General features: G+C 31.5%; 3 protein-coding genes across 3 annotated transcripts in view; all 3 read right to left on the minus strand.

The window, feature by feature from the left end:
* Positions 1-1,555: 1,555 nt before the first annotated feature.
* On the minus strand, positions 1,556-3,630 carry LOC102578351 (RNA exonuclease 4-like). Its single transcript, XM_006357138.1, has 7 exons — positions 3,593-3,630; positions 2,931-3,079; positions 2,696-2,826; positions 2,405-2,616; positions 2,136-2,342; positions 1,917-1,997; positions 1,556-1,799 (listed from the first exon to the last, which is right to left on the minus strand). Exons 1-7 carry the CDS (start codon positions 3,628-3,630, stop codon positions 1,556-1,558), a joined length of 1,062 nt encoding a protein of 353 aa, XP_006357200.1.
* Positions 3,631-16,674: 13,044 nt separating this feature from the next.
* LOC102589054 (uncharacterized) lies at positions 16,675-21,860 on the minus strand. Its single transcript, XM_006357087.2, has 14 exons — positions 21,471-21,860; positions 21,093-21,237; positions 20,357-20,424; positions 20,182-20,235; positions 20,006-20,089; positions 19,825-19,910; positions 19,557-19,637; positions 18,967-19,097; positions 18,660-18,701; positions 17,949-18,025; positions 17,776-17,869; positions 17,618-17,699; positions 17,289-17,361; positions 16,675-17,078 (listed from the first exon to the last, which is right to left on the minus strand). Exons 1-14 carry the CDS (start codon positions 21,563-21,565, stop codon positions 16,910-16,912), a joined length of 1,281 nt encoding a protein of 426 aa, XP_006357149.1. The 5' UTR covers positions 21,566-21,860; the 3' UTR covers positions 16,675-16,909.
* A 654-nt stretch (positions 21,861-22,514) lies between these two features.
* LOC102589374 (carbonic anhydrase, chloroplastic-like) overlaps positions 22,515-24,161 on the minus strand; it is a 7,470-nt gene continuing 5,823 nt past the window's right edge. The window contains exons 4-8 of the mRNA XM_006357089.2: positions 23,782-23,830; positions 23,550-23,666; positions 23,313-23,452; positions 23,122-23,227; positions 22,515-23,010 (exon numbers count right to left, since the gene is read on the minus strand). Of these exons, the coding sequence (XP_006357151.1) occupies positions 22,846-23,010; positions 23,122-23,227; positions 23,313-23,452; positions 23,550-23,666; positions 23,782-23,830 (577 nt within the window). The 3' untranslated portion in view covers positions 22,515-22,845. The remainder of the gene's footprint in view (positions 23,011-23,121; positions 23,228-23,312; positions 23,453-23,549; positions 23,667-23,781; positions 23,831-24,161) is intronic.

A 24,161-nucleotide genomic window follows, 5' to 3' on the forward strand; every position in this document is an offset into this window, starting at 1 on the left:
CCCCCCCCCCCACACACACACACATATATATGAGAGTACAGAGCCAAAATGATAACTTTTTTTATTTTTTTTTAACCAAAAGGGCAAAATTGCTTCTGTTGGAGCGATTTCCTTCTGACAAAATTGATGCCGTTACTCTGTTAAAAATATCTCGTCCAATTTTTTTTCTTTTTTCCTTAACATCGCTGCCCTTGCAGCGTTTTTCTAAAAAAAAATTAAAATTAAAATCACTGCTAAAGAAGCGTTTTATATATATATATATATATATATTTCTTAAATTTTTTTAAAAAAAGTCGCTTACCAGGCAGCGATTTTACGGAATTTAAAAAAAATAAATTAATTTAACCATACATATGCTGTGGGAAATTCATTTTCCAAAGGCAGTGATTTAAAAAATAATTAATAAAATCGCTGCCTGGCAAGCGATTTTTTAAAAATGTTTTAAAAAGAAAATCATTGCTATAGCAGCGATTTGAACTAATTTTTTTTTTTTGATAAAAATGATGCTATAGCAGCGATTTTAATTTTCAAATATTTCTTTTAGAAAAACGTTGCAGGGGCAGCGATGTTAGAATTTTTTTTGACAATCTCTGCCACAACAACAATTTTAAGGAAAAAAGAAAAGAAAAAAATTGGACAGAATCGCTGTTAGGGCAGCGATTTTTTTTTTTTTTAACGAAGTAACGACGTCAATTTTGTCAGAAGCGAATTTGCCCTTTTGGTTTAAAAAAAACTGATATGCTGGGGTTATGCTTTTTGAAAGAAAAAAGTTGTCTTTTTGGCTCCGGACGGCTAGTTTTGACGCACGTTCGTTGCACGTGAATATCAAAGTAATATACTATTTTTAAAATTAATGTCAATGTTATCAAACCAAAAATATAAGTAAATGATTATAAATGGAATAATATATTATAGGTTCCTATAAATAATTGATGTAAACTTTCTTATGAATACTAAGTGTATGCATATTGAAAGTTATGAAATCAATATCCAAAAATATTTGTATATGTTTATAATATAAATAAATAATGTGATGTGACACCTTACATCTCTTTGAAAAAGTTATAGATCAGAACTCTTCGAAAAAATCGCATCCCTTTAATGTGAAAAAAATGATTATTTTAAATTTAGAAATATTATAATAATTTACATTTAAGTTAGAGAGTTCATACTTTTAAGATAATATATTCTCTCACTAACGAGTAGAACTCTATTTCAACTCTACAATGTATGTACGCCAAAGCACAACCTATATATTGTAGCTAGACATGAATTGCATCAATACAATTGAGCTTTCTTTTCCTTTTTGTGCAAGGTGCAATGCAATTGAGCATCAATACAATTATTTTCTAAAGGAAGTCATTTGCACCTATATGGTGCACATACATTACGAATAATACCAACAAAAATTGTAACATCATCATTGAATCTCATGTCACCAAATAAAGAAGTACGGGTTTACTAAATAATAATAGTAAAAAGAACTACTATTACATTATTGAATACGTAAATATAGTAAATGTTGTCTAATAAAGAGTGTTTTTCCCCCTCTTAATCAATTTATGTAGGAATCCAAACACCAACAGTAATAATCAGACCGTGAGATTTCCAACAATTGTGCAGGCGTCATCTTCTCAAATTCACTTTGTCTCCATGACCCAAAAATATTACAAGTTTTTGGGTCAATAACAAGTGGCCACTCCTCCATTCTATGAGCTTGTGATTTCATTTTCATGTACAACCTCATTGTTGCCACACAATCATCATATGGATCTTGAACTCTTGTCTGAATCTCATATCTATCAATCACAACATAATTTGATTTTAATTTTTGAAATTAAGTTTTCATATTTAGAAACTGATAAAAAACAATATAAGTCACAATAGTTAACAAGTTAAAGTATTTACGTACGTACCCAAGATAAGTTTTGGTCAAGTACTTGAGTGAGTTGCTGTTCTTGTTTGTGTCCATCAGTGGAGGGTAATTTGCAGTATCCCTTCATACAAATTTAAAAATAATATTGAAGAAACGTCAAACAATATGAGGAATTTACATAATATAATACAATAATTTTTACACTAACAGGTCATAATTAATTGCCTTATTTATTAGGTTATTGATCGTTGTCACTTACCTTATCATTACTGATGAGTATTGGAGTCCTAAGCATTTAAAAACATGATCCAAATCGTGACCAACAAGGATCCTAGCCCTTCCACTTCCAGAATGAATTTGCCAAAGAAGTTCCCCATTACAAATATAATATTGAATTTTTCCTGCTACTTGGTTTATTGGCATTGCATTCCTCATGTGTTCTGGACTTATTCCCGATGTTTCATACCTAAACATTCACATTATTATTCAATTCGTGTACATTAGTTAATTAATTAATTAATTGATTACCTGTAGTTAGTGATTGGCCTATTTGGTGCGACGTAGGAATCAAAGAGGATTCTTTCATGTTCATCAATTAGACAAACTCTTGCACAAAGGTCAATAGAGCCATCGATGCCACCACCTACTATTTTACAAGAAATAGCAACAACTTTTCTTTGGATATTGTCAATCCTTAAGTCATTTGGAAACCCCAATCTAGCCACGCGATAGAGAAAACCCTGGAAAATAATCATCACAATTAGTATAAAGATTTGAGCAAAATAGGATAAGTTGTTGAGTTTGAATAAACATATATACATTATTTGAGCGTGAAAGTTGACATAATTCCTTGTGAGCCCTTAGTGCATTACGACTAGCAAAGAGTGTCAAACAAATGTTACATCCTAGCTCCTTGAAAATCTTCTCACAATTAGCCTTTGGTAATGGCCCTAAAAAAATTATAGAGCAAAATTTGGTAGCAATGTATAATCATGTTATAAGTCATATGACTAATTAGAACTTTTTGCTAGAATTTTTTTTTGTATATACGTACCAATAAGGTGTTGTCTCAAAGATGCAAAAGATGGACAATGTTTTTCACAAATCCAACACATAGGTTCATGAACTGAATGATAGGATGTCCTCATGTGTTCAACTAGAGACTCCATTGTGTTGAACTTCTTATAGCATGCTGCACATTTCCTGTAGTCCATGAAATTTGTAAATAATTCAGCTATTATTTCAAAAGCTCGAGAAAACAGCCAAAGGATAGAAAGACGATACAACTACTTAGCCAAACTGACATCTACTAGTGGATCTGGAACCTTCTACCTCTCCTATCAACAATTGTACGTAGAGCGAGGTTAAAGGTTTAAGTCTATTAGACAAATGGCAACTTTTGAGGAGATATGAAAATAGAAAAAAAGAATTTTTGTGTTACTCTTAGTATTAGTCCATCTGATAGGTTAGGTTATAAGGTACATGTCTCCCTCTAACCTCTTGTAACTTTTTGTTATATATCGATATGATAGGGGTCAAGATAACCCCTCACACCAAAGACTCACAATCTAAGGTGATGGCTTATACAAAAACCATCTATATATACATGATTATTAGTGCAGTTAAATATGATGAAACATTAATTAACCTATTTTTACGAATCAAAATTCACTGATAGTAAAACTTTGTGAAAAGACATTTATATATATATAGTACCTGAGAGTTTGAGAAGTCTCATATCTATGATAGTCCATGACATTAGTAGCGCTAAGAAGAAATATTAAAAATTGAATAGAGAAGAATGAAATGTGAGAATAGTTGAGACGGCATCAAGGTATTTATATAGGTAACAGAAGACAAAGCCTTTGAAAATTTTTTGAGTGCTAATTAAACAAGATTTTGTAAATCATCAAGTGCATTAAAAATCTCACTTTTATAAGATTGTATCTTAATTAATAGATACATATTCCATATTGACTAAATTAAATATGCAAAACATAAAGTTGTTACGATGTAGTAAAAAAATACATATCCACTTAGCCAAACTGGCTTCTACTAGTGGATCTGGAACTTTCTACCTCTCCTATCATCAACTATCGAGCAAGGTTAAAAATTTAAGTCTACTAGACAAATGACAACTTCCTTCAATGAGGAGGAGATATGAAAATAGTAATTTTTTTTTGTAAAGTTAATATGACTTTTGATTAAGATGCGAAGATCTTGTATAAGCTACTCCTTCCCATCAACTTTTTAGGTGTTACTCTAAATTGTACTAATCCCTCTGATAGGTTAGAGGTAAGGTCGGACTCCATGTCCCCCTCTAATCTTTTGTAACTTTTTGTTATATATCGATATGATATATAGGGGTTAAAGCTAAGTGATGACTTATAAAAAAAATCATTTGTATACATGATCAGTGTAGTTAAATATGATAAAACATTAATTAATCTATTTTAAGGATTAAAATTCACTGATAGTGAAAAAAATCATATATAATAAAAATCCATTTGAAAGACAAAAACAAGTTAGTAAAATTTGTGAAAAGACGTGTTTATAGTACCTGTGAGTCTGAGAAATCTCATAACTATGGTCCATGACAACAACAATAGTGCTTAAGAAATATTTAAAATTGAATAGAGAAGAATGAAATATGAGAATAATTGAGAGGGCATCAAGGTATTTATATAGGTAACAGAAGACAAATCCTTGAATTTTTTTTGAGTGCTAATTAAGCAAAATTTTGTAAATAATCAAATGCATTAAAAATCTCACTTTTATTAGATTGTATCTTAATTAATAGATATGGACTAAATTAAATATCCAAGACAGAAAGCCGTTACGTTGTAGTCAAAATGCTTGGGGCCCTCAATTGGGCTATTCTAGAATATTTGAGAGAAAATGGTCAAAATAATTCTTGAGTTTGAATTATTTTTGTCCTTGATTTATACTCCCTTCATTCCATATTAATTGAACTTTTGAGGTGTTTCACGTCCTTTAAGAAAAGTAGATTAAGACATAAATTAAATATAGTTTTTCATTTTTATCCTTATTAATTATTGTCAAATTTATTGAAGTCATCACATTGAAATTCAAATAAAGGGTAAAATTGGATCTAAAAGTAGTCTAGAAAACTGAACAATATATTAAGCTAATTTAAAAATGAAAAATGCCTCAAAAATTCAATTAATATGGAATGGAGGTACCACTTCATAAATATAGTGTTTAATGTACCTAAAATGTGCTTATTTTGATATTTTAACTGTAAAATTTAGTAGTTTCTGTTAAAGTTAAATTTGTCTGTTAACTTTAACAGAAAATTGTTACTCCCTCCGTTTCTTTTTATATGTCACTTTTTTAGATTGTACTTGTATTAAGAAATTAAGCAACTTTATCCTTCTACCCTTATTTAATGTTTTCTTAAGTCAACTTTTTAATAAATGATGAATATGCTTGATTTCTAAAATTAAAATGCATTTGGATGACTATTTAAAATTTTTGGTTTATTTTCAAAAAGCAGATTTTATAGAATAGTGAATGGAGAGAGTAATTAATCAATGTATGAAGTACTCCAATGAATATTAATTACTTATTAGTTTTCCTAGGTTGGTCAAATTATATATTTTCAAGACTAATTAATTACTCTATCAAGGGTATAATAGGAAGAATATGATAATTTATGCATTGATTTTATAAAATGACAAGTATTTTGATCCAACTATTTATAAAAAAGGATGACATATATAAAACGAAACGGAAGGAGTAATTTTTTATTTTTTTCAAACCAAATGGAGGGGGACATAAAGCCTAACGTCATTTTACATCTTAGAAAGATCATATCCTATTAAGATTCTGATCCAAAGATCTTTACAAAACAAAATAACTATACTAATTAATGTATTTAAACTACAATTGTTAATGACTTAATGCATATAAATAAAAGTATTCAAAAAGACTAATACCTGGCAATTGTTAAATTTTCATGGTTCTCTTTTTTAGAGTTAAACTATAAGAATTTTGACCAATATTTTACGATGTATTTTTTTATCATATTGATATGCAAGAAATTACAATTTATAGTACTTTTAGTATAGTTTTTGAATATCTAATTATTTTGTTTAAAATATCGAATTAATGTAATCTAATTTAACTTTGAAAATTTGTCAAATTGATTTTTGAAAAGCGCAACATGAAAAATAAAAATGGACGGAGGTAGTAGAATTAAAGATCAAAATGGTCATATAATTTCATACATTATATCAAAAACCAAAACAACTCAAAGACGTAGTAATAATAAAAAGTAATACTATTACATTATTGAATAAGTATTTATCATAGTCGATTGTCGTTCAGTAGATCAATTTCCTAGGAATCCAAACACCAACAATAATAATCAGATCGTGAGATTTCTAGTAATTGTGGAGGCATCATCTTCTCAAGCTCATTTTCCCTCCATGATGCAAAATTATTACGATTTTGTGGGTCAGTTGCAAGTGGATAATTCTCCCTTTTATGAACTTGTGATTTCATTCTCATGTACAACCTCATTGTTGCAACACAATCATCATATGGATCTTGCACTCCTATCTGAATTTCATATCTATTCGATTACAAGACAATTAAGATTGATTCTGATTAGGACGATGTGTGAATTTGAACATAAAAAGTCACAATAATTAACAATTTAAAGTATTTACGTACCCAAGATAAGCTTTGCTCAAGTACTTGAGTGAGTTGCTCAGCTTGCTTGTTTTCATTAGTGGAGGGTATTTTGCCGTATCCCTACATACAAATTAAAAATATTAAAAACAAAAAACATTAAACAATAGGAGAAATTTACATATAATTTTTACTTTGATTGTAATTAATAGGAGTAATTAATGTAATTTAGTAAATTTTATTCTCTTATCATATTACTAATTGTACATGCATGTTGTGTTTACCTTATCATTATTGTTGGGTACTCAATTTCTAAGCATTTTAAATCATGATCCAAATTGTGACCAACAAGGATCCTTGCCCTTCCACTTCTAGTACGAATTTGCCAAATAGGTTCCCCGTTACAAAGATAATCTTGAATTTTTCTTGATACTTGCTTTAGTGGCATTGCATTTCTCATGTATTCTGGCCTTATCCCCGATATTTCATACCTAAACATTAACAATATTATTGATCAAATCGTCTATATTATGTTAATTAATTAAACTTTAGTACGATAATTAATTAATTAATTACCTATAGTTAGTGATGGGAATATTTGGTGCAACATAGGATTCAAAGAGGATTCTTTCATGTTCATCAATGAGGCAAACTCTTGCACAAAGATCAAGAGAGCCATCGGTGCCACCTCCCACCATTTTGCAGGAAAGAGCAACAACTCTTCCTTGACTATTGCCAATTTTTAGGTCATCTTGAAATCCTAATCCCAACCTAGTCATGCGATAGAGCAAACCCTGAAAATTAACAAATATATTTAAAACTATGAGAAAAAATAAGGTGTCAGTTGAGTTACGTTTAACCATAGTTGTGTTGTTGGAATAAGCATACATTATTTGAGCGTGAGAATTGACATGATTCCTTGTGAGCCCTTAGTGCATTCCGGCTAGCAAGGAATGTCAAACAAATATCACATCCTCGTTCCTTGAAAATCTTCTCACACTCAGCCTTTGGCAATGGTCCTAAAAATCCCATATAAAGCACAATTTGGTAGCAACGCATAATCATGTTACAATAATGTGACTAATTTAGTAGAAAAAAGTTAACTAGACTCGGAGGCGAAGCCAGAATTAAGATTTTGGGGGTTGTAAATTTAGAGAAAAATATTGCAAACATGCTTGATGGTGGGGTTTGAAGCCACAACATTAGTGTGAAAATCATTTTCACCGCCCGACCCTTCCTTACCAGTGGCGGAGCCAGAATTTTCGATAAGAGGGTTCAAAATCTGAAGAAATAGACACACGAAGTAGCCGAAGGGGGTTCGACATCTACTATATATACCTAAAAAAATATTTTAACCATGTAAAAATAATATAATTTTCTGCGAAAGGGGGTTCGGAATGGTAAGGTGGCTCCGCAACTGTTCCTTACCACTGAGTTGTCAATCAAATTTGTTAGGGGTTCACAAGTTAATTAATATATATACATATATATATTTATTTAATTTTCTAGTACAAATACAAAATCTTCAAAAAAAGCTAGAAGGTTCGTCCGAACCCCCACCTAGCTCCGCCTCTATCTAGACTAGTAAGAAAAAAAAAGATTACCAATGAGATGCTCTCGCAAAGATTCAAAAGATCGACAATGTTTTCTACAAATCCAACATATGGGTTCATGAACTGAATGATAAGATGTCCTCATGTGTTCAACTAGATGCTCCATTTTGTTGAACTGCCTATAGCATGCTGCACATTTGTTCCTGTAGTTCATGAATTTTTAGAGGGGTTAAGTTCTACGTACTGACAATATAATATAAACAAATTTGCACAATCTAGTCATTTATATATAAGGTAAGTAATGTTAGATATGATAAAACATTATTTAAAACTTCATCATAGATTAAAATTCGCTGATATATAGTATAAAAATCGTATATAATTTAAATCCATTTGAAAGAATACTAATATATATCGAAGAGTTAGTGCTGGGCTAGCGGAAAATCAAAGTTTATTAGAAGTCTGGTCTAAAATTTCTGAAAAAATAGCTTTTTATGATTACATAGGCAATAATCCGGGAAAAGGAGGATTATTCAGAGCAGGTTCAATGGATAACGGGGATGGAATAGTGGTTGGATGGTTAGGACACCCTATCTTTAGAGATAAGGAAGGGCGTGAACTTTTTGTACGTAGTATGCCTACTTTTTTTTAACATTTCTGATCGTTTTGATAGACGGCGATGGAATTGTTAGAGCCGATGTTCCTTTTAGAAGGGCAGAATCAAAGTATAGTGTTGAACAAGTAGGAGTGATATATACGATACAAAAACAAGTTAATTAGTAAAACTTTGGGAAAAACAAAAACTACATATGTATATATAGTACCTAAGAGTCTCAGAAGACTCATAGCTATGACCCATGACAGTAATAATAGTGCTTGAAAAATATTGAAAAGTGAATAGAGAAGGGAGATGGGTGAGAATAGTTGAGAGGGCATCAAGGTATTTATATAGGTAACAGAAGATGAAGCCTCTGACACTTTTTTTGATGCTACATTATTAAAATATCGTGTATACAATATAGATTAAAATTTTCATTTTTATAAGATTGGTATATTAATTAATATATATAGCTAGATTGGTTAACTATGCAAAATGAAAAACCTTTGTAGTAATCAAAATGCTTGGGACCCCACTATTTGGGTTATACTCATAGGCAGAGTCAGGATTAAGAGTTTGAGATTTTTTAATATATAGAGGGGTTCAAACCTACAACATTATTGTGAAAAACATTTCCACGACTTCTTCATTACCACTAAGTCATCAAGCGATTTTGCTAGGGGGCACAAGTTAACATACATATATTTATTTAATTTTCTAGTACAAATACAAGATCTAGTAAAAATATTGGTTCGATCGAACCAACGAACCCCACCTAGCTCTGCCTCTGACTATACTAGAATATTTGGCAGCACCATGTCCTAGAATCAGCAAGACCACTCATATCTAAGGTTCTAAAAAAAATTGAAAATTTTACATGTCAATATAATTCATTTTCTAAATTTACCAACTATACTTGAAAGGTAAACATTAAGTAATATATTTGTAGTTTGACTCTTGTGTAACCTAACTAATTAGGTGTACATATCAATTTGGGGATGTCAAATGGATGAGCTAATTAAATGTTGAATTTATGATATGTTAAAATAAAATGAGTTAATAATAGGTGAGCTATTAATCGTTTAAATATTACTTGGACTGAAATTGACTGAATCTAAGATAAGATACATAATAGTCATGTCCCAATTAAATTGTTTTTAAAAAATAATTTGTTAAATTACATAATAATTTTTAATTCATCAAACAAAAAAAAGTTATTAAAAAAATATCTTGACAATAGTTTTCATAGATCTATTTGATAGCTACATATATATTTCAAATCAACGTATAACTTTTAGATAGCTTGAAAAAGACTGATCAAATGTGTTAAGAGTTATAAATATGTGAACAAATTGTTAACTCATTCAAACTCAAACAATTTAAATAAATTACATTCTTATGAACTAATTTTATCATCCTTAAATATGATATATGCTCAAGTAAAAGTTAAAGTTAGGAATGAATGAGATGCCAGGGTTATGGTTGTAATTATCTTCTATATGTGAAGTGATCAGAATAAATGCTTTATTGATACATATATATCTTTATCAAGGACTCTTCAAGTTAAAATTAATTTCGACCGTACATGTCCTGTCAGAAAGGCCAAAATTAACGTTAATATATACTTATGTTATTTGAGTTGACAAAGATATATTGATATAAAGAATATTTATACTATATGATATAACAGGATAAGAAATTGGAAATCTTAATGCAATATGTCATAATGCACTAAGGTATTCCTTCTTTATGATCATGTTAGTTTTACTTTTACCTATTCAGATAAGCTTATTTAGATTCATAAAGGGACTGATTCAGGCGGCTGCAAATTAAGCTCTGTGTAGAGTATTCATGAGGGAGATATACGTATATTTCTTCTTTTTTTTTTTTTGAAATATGATAAGGATTTATGCATGTCATAGCTTACTGTAACAATTTCAGATGTTATTATGCCAAAATTATTATTCCTTTTTCACTATTTAATTGTGGTAAGGGTTGTGTATGTAGGATGGTTAAAGTATTAGGAACAGGATTATTTCTTTTTTATAGCCAATACATGTGAATCATATTAAATACATATATTTTGAGATACTAACAGCGAGAAAAGCGTGCGAGAGAAGGAGAGAGGAGAGCGGGATATATAGGAGGGTGGGGAGCAAGTTTCTAAATGCATGTGAATCACACTAGATACATGTAACTGGGATACCAGATATAGAGAGAGTGGCGAGCACGATAGGAGAGTGACGAGCGAGAGAATTAGATACACATGCAAATCCATTTAGATATAGTGTATCTATAACAAATTATACTTAATTTTAACCTCATGTATATCTGGACGCGCTAGATACATATATCTGAAGTTCAAAATCTAATAAGTTTCATAATATTACAAACTAGCGTGAATCTAAGTAATATTAACTCCTTAACTAGAACTAGGGATATGTGAACATACTATATAATCATACTATATATAATAATACTTTGAATCATACTATATTATATAATAATTATGTGAATCATACTTTTTTATACAACCTACGTAATCATATATAGTACGTAGGATTCGAAGTCAAAGGTTGTGGATGTGATTGGGCATTACTTGCCCACTTGCTAACTATGATTATCTAAGATACGATCAGATATTTTTTCTTCCTCTAAAGTTACATTCTTTGTCTAAGATTTTCACCATAAGATATTTGGTCAATCTCCTTTTTTCATTAACAAATACTAGAAGTAACTCTATTTATTCAACTCAATCTTTTTGACCAAAATGGGACCCCACTTAATATATTCGTATATTATGGATGCTGCTAGAGAAAGGATGTAAATTTAGTGATTTACAGTTCTTGTCTGAAGAATAATAGTAGTAATTTAGTAGATTCTTGAGACCTGGGACCCTTCTATTCTTTTTTTTGGTTCTAGCTGAGGGAGGATACATTTAGAAAGTTAAACTTCTACATATTGATGATAGTGGAAAATTTCCATCTACTATCTAATAAATCACCCAAAAGTAATTACTGAAAAGAATAAAAAATGTTCTTTAACGTATTAGAAATGATTTTAAAATGTCTCTTTTTACCAACGGGATATTTGATCCTCCTTCCACCTTATAATGGCTCAAAACACCCTTACTATAACATGATTCAAACATGTCATCCTTCTACCTATTGGATCAAATTTGTCTCTGACATTATTTTCAGGCTTAAATAGCATTAAAGACAAATTTGATCTATTTTTAGTACATTAAGGACATTTTTGAGCCAAAAAAAGTGGAAGAAGGGACAAATTTAATCCAATAAATGAAAGAAAAGCATTTTTAATACGTTTAAGACATTATTTATCCTTTTCAAAAATGATTGCAACTATCTTGATAAGTGGAGCCATATATATATTTTCTGGGAAAAAAAAGTCGACATAAACTACAAGTTAATTGATAAATATTTAAGTTAGCCGATAAAGGAAAATTAATTAGTTTAACCATTAACACAGTTTAATCGTTATAATAAATTGCTTGCAATAATTCTTTGGTAAATTATCATGATCTCCAATTATTATCCGTAAAATTGGCATATAACTAAAATAATGCAAAAGAGAAAAATATTGCACTAGAAGGGTATAAAATTAGAAATAATTGTGTTCATCGAAGCTATTCCATAGAGGAGGTGAAATTGCTAATCTCATAAAAATATCCATTTATATCTAAATTCTAATTCCATCGACTAAACAAACCTTATTGATGATGACTTTTAATTAAATTTGTTCCCTTTCTTTATATAATAATCTTTATCGCGGTCAATTAATTGTTTACGTTATGTAAGAATGATTTTATGTAAGTTGTGTGCCACGTGTTTTCAGACCTAAATATTGTCTAGTATGGGACTGTCAACAAATTAAGGTGAAAAATACGTAACGAGTATGAATGAATATGCCAGAGAACATTTAGGTTTTTATATATTTTCATTTAAATAAGTTTTATATAATAATAATAAATAATATGAAGGTAGAGACAGGATGGATTTAAGAAGTGATTGTGTGAAGGAGTGGGTGGTGGGGTGGTGCCGGAACTAGGATTGGAGCGACATGTGCTAGCCTACTAGGTAGGATATCGAGTGAGGTAAACTCAGAATTTAAAATTTAAAATTTTATTATAATTTTAAATTAATATATAATAGATTGAGTTTATAATTAAATACTTATAAATATTTGATAAAATTTTATATATGAGTAAAAATTGTTGAATTCCATTCTCTAAAGACCCGCCCTAATCGGTGGATGGTGAGGATGGATGGAGTTGTTTTTTTAGCAATAAATATTTAATATTTTAGTCTCAATAATTTGTATGAGGTTTATAATCTTTATAATTAAAATCATCACTAGAAAAATGTAATTATCTGATTAATTCTCTTCAAGACCGTCAACTCAAAGGACTCTTGCTTATTCTTGAATCAATGAAATACTTGTTATCGAAATTTCACTACGAAAGCGGAGTCAAACTTTAATCACAAACATAGAAGTATGCAAATTTGTGGTTCACCACTTAAATGAAGTGTTGATGATAGGAAAATACATTTAACATAATATTTTCCAAAAAATTATTTCATTGGAGAAATCTTTAAAAATACGAAAAAAGGATATACAGACAATTATTCTCTTTGACATGGCTCCTTTGTTTTTTTTCTCTTTAACAAACGGATTGGGTACGTAACAAATTAAAAAGTTAGAAAGCATAAGATTCTTCAAAAATCAAAACGGTCAAAAGGCAAGCCACCAATAATCGTGTACGTACGTAGTGAGAGTGGATGTGTACTGATGTGATGTATATGTGAATATTGAAGGATATCCCTATATTCATCACTACAAGGCGGAGTTAGAAATTAAGATACAAAATTCGCGTTTGAAATAATAAAATTCTAGGTTTATATACTTTAAATTTTGACTCTGCATGCATATGAAGGTTATGAAACCATTTTTTGTTCTTCTTCTACAATTTGCTACAACTACTGCTATTTGTGCTACTTTAATTTTGACAACTAGAACAGAGCTTGCTCTCATAATCTAAATAATTATCCTCTCGATTTTATTTTACGTGATACCTTTTGATTGAACCCTCCATTTAAAAAACAAAATATTTGTGCTACGACATGTGGTTTCAAATTTGTTATAATGATGTTTCTGCAACTATAACAACATGTCTAGTATCGTTAAAGGTACAAATCGAAAAATTGAAATATTAAATTATAATTAAATAATTTTTTTTATCTAAAATAAAACTAATTAAAGAAAAGAGTCACATATGAAATGTAACTTCTTTTCACCAATCATAGACTCTACAGTTACACCAAGTTTAATTAATGTTTTAGTATATCTCAAAAACTTAACAAATTAAGGGGGTACTAATTAGGGGAGAATAAATTTTGGATGACTAATTAAAATATAAAAGGAAGTTAGGAGATTGATTCATAAATAAGAAACAATTAAATAGGTAAATTATGCATGCAGAATGAATAATATAAACACGTACGTGCATGACAAGTTCATTCCTTTAATTTTCCTTTTTGCATATGCGACTACTTTAATTTCTTTTCTCTATAGATAGGTTTCACTTTTTATCATTCAAAGGTTCGAAACAAAAGAGAAATGAAAAGTTCCAAACTTTGACTGATCGACCTTATTGCCCACATCTTTTTGTCCATATATCACTACTAGCGGTGTATATAACCGGATTGGTTCGGGTTTTTCAAATATCAAACCAAACCATTTGTGTAAAAATTTTAAATTTATAAACCAAATCAAACTAATAAAAATTTGGATTTTTTCAGATTTTTCAACCTCGGGTTGGTTCGGGTTTTCAAATACCAAACCAAACCATTGTGTCAAATTTTTAAATTAATAAATCAAACCAAACTAATAAACCTCGGGTTTTTTCAGATTTTTTGGATTTTTTCGATAAAGTTTGCATACAAACATATAATTAACTTGTGCTCCAAATATTTTTTTAGTCCAACCAAAATATAATTATCTAAGGTGTTTCTTAAGAAAATAACACAAAATATGAGATAAGTACTGATGACACTAAAATATTCAATAAAAAATAATAATGAAATCATCATATAAAATAAATATTACAAAGTCATAACGAAAATGATCATAATTTAAAAGTTATAAATCATGCTAAAATAAGTTTAATAAGTATTAGTTACATTACTAAATATTTAAGGAAAATTAAAATTAAATTATGTATTTTAATTTCCCAAACCTATGTAAAACTAAAGAACAAATATTCAATATTATTGTCATTCTTAGGGGTCGTTTGGTTTGAATATGAGTTATGATGGGATAAGTTATGTTGGGATACTAAACCAATGTAAAACTAAAGAACAAATATTCAATATTATTGTCATTCTTAGTGTTGAATTGATTTTCTTTTTGCATTAGTATTAATTTGATTTTGATTTAAGTTTTATTATAATTATCAACATCTATGAACTATAATCTTTATTGGACCATTCCGAATTCTAACTTGAAATAATATATTAAAATATAAAAACTATGAAATAATATAAGAAATATTTTAAGATTATATCAAAGTAAATATTTTTATGTATAAAATAAAATTTAAAATTACATATATGATGTCGGGTTGGTTTTTTTTAGTTAAAATCAAACCAACCCAAATATAGTCGGGTTTTTTTTTTCCAATACCAAACCACTAGTCGGGTATTTTTCCGGTTTGACTTGGTTTGCGGTTTGGTTCGATTTTCGGTTCGATTTTGTACACCCCTAATCACTACAACAAAATAGATTTTTTAGCGGTAATAAAAAATATTTTAGTTACTATATTATGTTTTGTTGCAAAAATATTTAACAATAATTGAATTAATATTACTATATTTAGAGGCGCTAAAATTTCTACTGGCATTATATAAAATGTTGGTTAGAAATATCATATTTATTATTACCGCTAAATAATTATTGCAAAATTCTTTATTTGTTGTATTATATATCTCTTCTTTCTTGCTTCTACAGAGAGCTGCTAAAAGTAAAAGCATAGTATGAGATTAGTTTTTTCAAGTTATTAGATTTTAAAGGGAAAAAAAAGTTCTTGCAAACGATGGAAATGTGTTAAACGCTTGCATTTGTTTATTTTTATTAGTGACAATTAATAGTTGAAAGATAATCCCTTAGAAGCTGATTTTTCAATTTTTATCAATATTATGCATTTAAAAGAGATCGAGTTTATTCACGCTCTTTATCACATCACGTTGCCAAGTTCAGGAAGGTAATTAGAACCTACAATAATAATGCAGGTATACATTGAATAAAACATGTCGAGTTCAAGGAATTCCGATTGTAGACAGTGAAATTTTATTGATAAATTCATACTAAATTTGGATTAAATCTTAAATTTATGATACGTTGACCAAATTACTGGTTAATAAAGTCGGATTAATATTTAAGTCAAAATTATATGACTTAAATCAAATCCAAATTATATCTGGGTCAATCCATTAAGTTGACAAGATGAGCCCAACTCATGTTCTTAGGCCCTGGGGTCAAAATTGCTCGGACCAAAATACCCCTAAAGCCCTAGCTCAAGCCTATATAAAGAGGTCTTCATAAGACCAACATATACACACATACATACACATAGAAATACATAAAGCATCCTTGCTCTTCGGCCGCAAGTATTCCACCAAATCAAGAACATATCGGCCGCAAGTATTCCACCAAATCAAGAACATCCGTGAAGAGAAGAATCAGGGGATTATATATCTTTTTCTTAAAGATTTTATAAAGATTAGTTTGCTTGCTATTTTCCTTTTCTGTTTGCTGTCTTACTTCCCAAACGGATCGTCCTACATCTATATATAAACGCTGGTTTATCAAGAATACGCAAGAAAGGCACTTCGAATTGTTGATTAATCGTCAGAGATGACTTAAAACCAATAGTTCATTATCTAATGGATCTCAGGGATTGAAACTTTAGACGCTTACACCAATGTATTCTGCTTTAATGAATTGGAACAACCACCTAGATAAGAGGCAGAACAACCATAGTCGTCCTCCAGAACAAAACTAGAGAGCACTTTTCATGTGTATACTATCTAACCAGATTAAACTGTTTAAACAAGATGAAAAAGAATAGCACAAAGTTTTTGTGCTATGGCACCGCAGAGGCTACTACTCAAAAGCTATAAGAATGACAAGTTGAAAAATCAAATGAGACTACAACATTTTGCCAAATGGTCTTAATTCCCTAGGCATGCCATCAAAATTCCCAGAATTCACATCAGATTGAAGTAATGGTCTCTTCCCAACTTTCCAGTGTATGCCTTCTGCCAAGTGCTCCTTGGTTGGTGTCAGCATTACAAAGTTTGGATCAGCCCTTTGATAGCTGCAATTTCAAAGATATCGAGAACTAAGAAATCTTTTCAAGAAGTTCCTATGATATCTACTGGACAAGTTACACTTGGTAACGATTCCTGCCTCTCCATTAAAGGAAATTGTCAGCCAGCTTTTGGTAGCTTGCTGGCAGTACAATTGGTGATATCTACTAATTGTGAAAATATATATGGACTCAATATACAACTGAAGGATAACCAACCTTCCTTCTCTAATGTTGTCAACACGAATGCCAAATCCAAAGGCTGTTGCTCCTTTTACCCGATCTCTAGTAGCTGTCAACCAACATAAAGTGATTATCAGATATCATCAGCCACTGAGGCTCAACACTTCTGATCTATACTTCTTAATATGAGAAGGGCAGACACCAGTTGGCATGAAAATCCAACAGTTAAATTATTCTTTCACGATATCGTTTTAGCACATATTGTGATACAGTTAGTGTTCAGGGGCGGGATAAACTAAAAATTACAACAGTAAAATAAATACACTCTTTGATTATGTTATATGTGTAGCATAAATCATTATTACCTGAAACATTGAAAGTGAAGGAAGGTTTCCACCATGACTTAAACGCCAAAGCTACAGATGAGCTTAGAGGCCCCACCTTTCCCTGTGGAAGTAACATTTGCAGTTATTACCCCTGGTTTTGGTTAGTATGCAAAAGAGAAAATCCAGAAGGTGATTACCTTGACCAAAAAGTTTTTATTAGCTTGCCAAGATGCAGCAACTTGAAAAGTGGAATCGTGGATGCTGATGGCCGGAGCTTTCTCATCATTTACACTGCCACAAAAGTTTACAACCAAGTCAGATCCTACTCTACTCTGGCCAGCGTAGAGCTTGCTACACTATCTCAGAATACCTTGTCTGCAACTCAAACCCGAAATCTATATAGTTAGTAATTCCAACTACTTCGTCTTCTTCTAGTGGATTTTTCACCTGATATTATATAAATTACTTGTATTAGTACTACCTTTAATGAAGCACAGAAAACTTCTAGAATAATGTCAAAAGCCGTAAATCAAAATAACCAACCACACATTGTTCTGTTTCTTTTTTCAAATTAGATGTTCATCAAAACCAGAGATCTCATATTAAAGCTTTTTACATTAATAAAAACTTTTATCGCCTCTGTATTTTTCGGAAAACTAACAGCGAAACCACGTTTCTAATCTGATTAGTGGTATGACCTCTATGATTTTCCTGTGTACTTATTTTGCTTTCCAGATTGTCTATTGCACATCACTCCTGAAGAATTGGAAAACTTGACAAATCAGCAGAAAAGGAAAACTTGCCAAGACCCAGAGAACATAGTGTATGTACTAAATAGGCGTAAAAACAGATTAACTATAACAAATATCTAAATCCAAGATAAAAGGAGGAGTTAGTGGCATATTATGCAACATAATTCTAGTGGATCGTTCAGCAAAATTGCACTTTTATCATCACATGCTGCTGATTAAAATAGACAATACTTCCAAAATAAATTCGCCTTGACGCAAATCCAAATTGCATTTAAAAACAATGATGCTAAACATCCTGAATGACACTTCCTTAAGGAAGAGAAGCATACCCGTCTTTGAACCACCACATGTTGATAGAATGAAGCAATAAACTGCAGAAAAAAATATTTAATATTAGAAGTATGCCCCAGGTACAAATTACAAAATATGCAATCGAAAACAATAGTCAGTGCATAACCAACTAGTATCTAGCACAATAAAACTTCATAAAATATTCTCCTGAACCAACCAAAAATGGGTCTAGAAATAGGCCCAAAAGTCTATAGCAACAAATGAGAACAAGGGTTTTGCGGTAGTGCAGAAAATTATCACAAAAGAGATCTTAGCAAACCACTGAAATAAGGAAATGCAACAAACCTGTGAACTTTTCGCAAGCTCAAGGCCAAAATTGAAGGATGGGCTCAAAGGGCTGCCTGATCCCACTCCGTAGCCAATAGCACAGCTCCAATTTTCTAAGTTCTTAAACTTTTGGTCATATTTGCTTCCAACTATCAATAGTAAACAGAACCAATAAAAATACTGTCCCATATGAATTTTGAGTTATTCTTCTCTCTCTCTCTCACTCACTATGCATGCATGCATCATTGGGTTAAGAAGCAATTTATGAACTGTAACGGAACATTTTCTCTTAGATACCCAAGCTTTTACCCTATAAAACATCGAAATAAGCTTAAAGCACTTCCACCATGTGAAGTGGCCATGCATGTTCACAGCAAATGGGTTCCTTGCACATGATTAGAGACATGTATTACACATCTTATTTTATTGGTAGACAAAGGTCAGATATGTGACGCATATAAGGCAGGAATAAGACATCTTATTTTGTTGAATTAATCAGCACAAAATCAATTTTTCCAATCAGGAGTGTATCTTGTTTACTAGTGACTTAATAATGAATATCTCTTTACCAAGGAAATTAAGTCAGTGGTAGAGTCCAAGAAAATTACACTGTGATTCATACTGCACCCCGGTGGTTAACCTTCCCATCTTGCTCACCAGCCATGCACTTTTGGGAACATCATCTCCCACTGCACCAACATTCATTAGTCCACTTATGAATTAAACAAGAAACAGCAAAAGATTATTCCACTCACAGCTGATAAAAAGGAATGTCCAGACCAGAAAACTTAGTAAAAGAAAGTTCATGTAAGCAACAACAGGTCTCATTATGTATGAACATAAAACTTAGTAATTTAATCATTGCATGTCACATACAAGCGAAAGGCATAAGAGTAGCTCCAACCGAGAGATTTGATGAGCCATATCTCAAACCCATGACTCCATAATCTTGTGAAGATACTCTGGACATTCAAAATGATCATATATCAGTCAATACATGTTCACAAGTCTAGACAAACAACTCTGACATCCCGGTCTATAACAGAATCAAACCAACCTATTCTTTAAAAGCACTGGGAAAATGCCAAAAGCTCCAAACCCGAATTTAGGGTAGAATGCACATGATCTCATCAGCAGTGTCCTAGAAAAGAAGCAAATGGAAGAACAATGGTACTGTTGTTTTTCAATCTAAAGAAAGAAAAGAAACTTCTTAGGGAAGTGATTTAGACTTACGGATCATCATTTGATACGAAAAGATCGACAAACGTATGTGGATCCTCAACATCACTGGAACACAATTTGCACTTTCAGAGATAATCAAGAAGTTTACCATGTGCAAAAAACCACATCACGAAGATAATAAATCTTCAAGAAGCCAAAATAAAATTAAAGCAAAAGATAAGAATACCTTTGCCACCGAAATTGTGCATTTCCTACAATTTTCTCCTCAGGCTTGTGATCAAGCGGGCCTCCAACCTAAGCAAGCTAAGGAAAAACTTTGTTTCTTGTCAAGTTAACCCGTCATGAGGCAAGGAAAATGTTAAAACTATACCCAATATACTGTCCATAGACAACTTGATGGAAAACACAGGTCAAGGCCTAAGGTAATCTTTTACAAGAGAGAAGATACAGTTGACGAAGTTGAGAACTAAATTTGTGAAAACACATAAACTACTGAGGAAGGTGAATTTTGCACACTAGTACCTTGACAATCCGCGGGGGATGAAGACTGCATGTGTGGCACATCTACAACTTCAGCTCGACCAATTTAACATATATATATATTACCGAAGAACCTTAAAAACATATAATTATGCTAAGTTCAAAACATAGTCACAAAGGAATAATGGATATTATGGTAGTCCACAGCCACTGACTTAAAAATGTTAAATCTGTCTCTCTGTAGACAATCGAAATCGCAAAGCTACATATTTCGAATTGACCAGCAACAAAACCTTTCCAAGTAGAAGCTGCTCTTGCCTCTTAATAGTGAATTATGGTATGAAAAATTTCCCAACATTTTCCAGACCAATGCCCACAAGCACATTGCCAAAATAAAAAGAATTGAAAAGACTGAGACCTGGAGGGATATAACTCATACAAGCTACTAATATAACCAAATTCATAAGAATGTAGATGGATACAGTTGCAATCAAATCAACGTGTGGATCATCAATTGGCTTAAGCATAATTCTGGTGCTAAAATGCCTAGCTTCCTCGAAATAATCCTCAAAAAGGCATCTCAATGCCAGTTTCCCAAACAACATGTTATATGATGATTCCAGCATCCTACACCGCACAAAGACCATCATATATAACTAAATCTTGTACGAAGAGGCAAAAAATTGGTTCGATTTCCCAAATTGAAGCTAGCATTCAAATGGAAATTATTAGTTCACTATCTAAACTTAAACTTAATAATGTTGGTGAGGGTGAAGGTGAGGATTCGATTTCCCAGCAAATTGTAAGGAACATATCAAACAAAATAAATAGTGATAATTGAGAATAGAGGTTAGAATAACCTTGTACGGGCGGCGAGAGGAGGAAAATCGAAGAGCGGCGGAACTAAGACCATAGGCGGTGGAGGTTCTACGGCGGCCGACCACAAGTTCCCCATCTCTCACTCTTTTTTTTCTCACTTGCTATGCAAATTACAGTGAAGTGAACACCGAAAATTACCGATGAATCGAAGTAGAGAAGAAGCAAAAAAAGGCGGTTAGGGAAATTCCGAAATCTCAGAATCTTTGCCCGGGAGTTCCTCTTCTTACAGCGACTGTTTCAGCTTTCAAATGGACGCCGATTCAGTGACGTGGCATATGAAATTAACTACCACGTCCTAAATCTTCATTTTCAAATTATCAGACCGAAATACAGTTGAAGAACGACGCACTGTGTCCCTATGTGTCAACAATCTTTTTTAGCCTATTTTCTAAAGTAATGTATACTTTTTATAATATAAATATAATTTGCTAAAATAATTTTTAACCCCTTTCTTATGAAATTATGCTAAAATAATTTTTATAAAGTTACAACGAGTAGAACAATAGAAAATTACAATTTCACAAGTTATATTGTGTTGGTCCATTTTTATACAAATTGCCTTCACAAGTAATTATCATATACTAAGAAAATAATTGCCTTGTTCATAATGTGTGGGCCGTAATTTTGCTCATCTAGCTTGGACGCACGAATATTGAAAAGAGTCAAGGCTTGGATGCACGAATATTAAAAGGAGTTTAGGTTAATAGAGTGGGGGAATGGGAGGTAGTAAGCAAGACAACTATGTTTTTACTTTTTTCTTAATGAAATGATTTCGGTAGATGAGATCGATGGATAATAGAACCCCAACCCTATATTATTCTTTAAGACTTTGTTGAATTTGAAATAACAGCCCTTGGCCTTGCTCCGTCAGCTAGAGCTTGACTACTGTAACGTCTAGTGAATTGATTCCACTCCTAAGACTGGCCAGTGCAGTGCAGTATTATTGTTCACCACATTTTTCACCCAATAATAAGCCCAAGACAAAAGGAAAATCATCACTATGACCACACTTACTGAACTAGTAGTAAAACAAATTAGTTGCTCCAATATTATTTATTCCAATTCCCTCTGCAGAACAGAGTCATTATTACAACAACATACCCAAATGGGTAGAACGTACGTAAACATTACCTATAACTCATAAAGATAAAGAGGTTTTTCCCCGTCACAAATACAACGAACATAGTCATTATTACAAAGACAATTCACCACTTGTCTTCTACCATAAAATGGGAGAATCCACCCTCTATTTTATTTAGACATTTTCTGAACTATATAGATGAATACAATACGAAGAAAAAGAAAGAGCAAGAGGTGTCACTATTCTCCCACTAGAAAGATGGTAGTTGAATATATTCAGATAGAACAAGGATGAGAAAGACCAAAGTGAAGTCCCCATAGCTTAAATTCTCCTTTAATGAAATCATAGTAACCTCCCTTCAATGCCAATTTTTTATTCACCAAACCATCTCTCACAAATGGATAGGTCAGCAAGTTGGCTAGTGATACATTCACAGCTTCCTGCAGTTTATTCATTTCCATTATTTCTAGTATACATATCTAATCAATAAAGTAGTACTAGTTGACTTTTACACATGACGTACACACTATTAGATCAAAACATTATTTTACCTTCTCACAGTATTTGCACTGTTCTTCAAAACTTATATTTGGATGCTCAGTTAGCACCTTGGCCTTGGCAGGTAATCCAATTTTCACCCAATTCTCAATAAATTCACTGCAATATCATCACATATACCGTATATTAATTTATTCAATTAGTCATCAGGTTGAGTGTATATAACTTAAATAACGATACATACGTTGATTCAGAACCATCTTGTGGAAGACTCATGAGGGCATTGATACCTCCACAGGTACTGTGACCAATGACTAGAATATTTTCTACCTGAAGATCGAGAACAGCGTATTCGATGGCAGCTCCAGTTCCCGAGTACCTAAGCTGTTACAATGCCAAATCCAATATAAATTAATTAAAATTAGGTAAATAATTAACCAAATTAATTATTATAGCTAGGGAATTAATTATGTATAATGACCTTGTCATAAGGAGGGACCATGTTGGCTATGTTTCGAACCATAAAAGCCTCACCGGGCTGAAAGTTGAGGATATTGGTTGGGCTCACTCGTGAATCCGAGCACGCAAACACCAAAAATTGTACAGTAGTTTGTTGGTTACGTAAAACACTCAAACGATAAAATTGGAATAACATCATTAATGTATTTTTTAATTATTTAAAATATCACTTATTTTCAAACGGGATCTTGTACCTTGGGTTCCTGGCCTTTTTTGAGTTTGTCAAACAGTTCTGGATTTTTGCTGATACACGTAACAAAATATTATTATTAGGCACTCGTCATTTCAAGTCGTTTATTTTTTCTTTTTCTTTTGTTTAATTTCAATGTTTTTGTTGCTGCACTTGTGTGTAGGGGTGTTCACGGTTTGGTTTGGGTCGGTTATTGGTCAAAATCAAAACCAAACCAACTTAATCGGTTTTAAAATTATCAAAATCAAACCAAACCAAATATAATATACATTTATCGGTTTGGTTGTTTTCGATTTTGGTTTGGTTTGGTTCGGTTATTAACTATACATAAAAATAAAAGAAACAATTCATTCAAAACGTGAAAAAAGTGACAACAATCCATTC

The sequence above is a fragment of the Solanum tuberosum genome, unplaced genomic scaffold (assembly GCF_000226075.1).
Source record: "Solanum tuberosum cultivar DM 1-3 516 R44 unplaced genomic scaffold, SolTub_3.0 scf00241, whole genome shotgun sequence".
Taxonomy (NCBI): domain Eukaryota; kingdom Viridiplantae; phylum Streptophyta; class Magnoliopsida; order Solanales; family Solanaceae; genus Solanum; species Solanum tuberosum.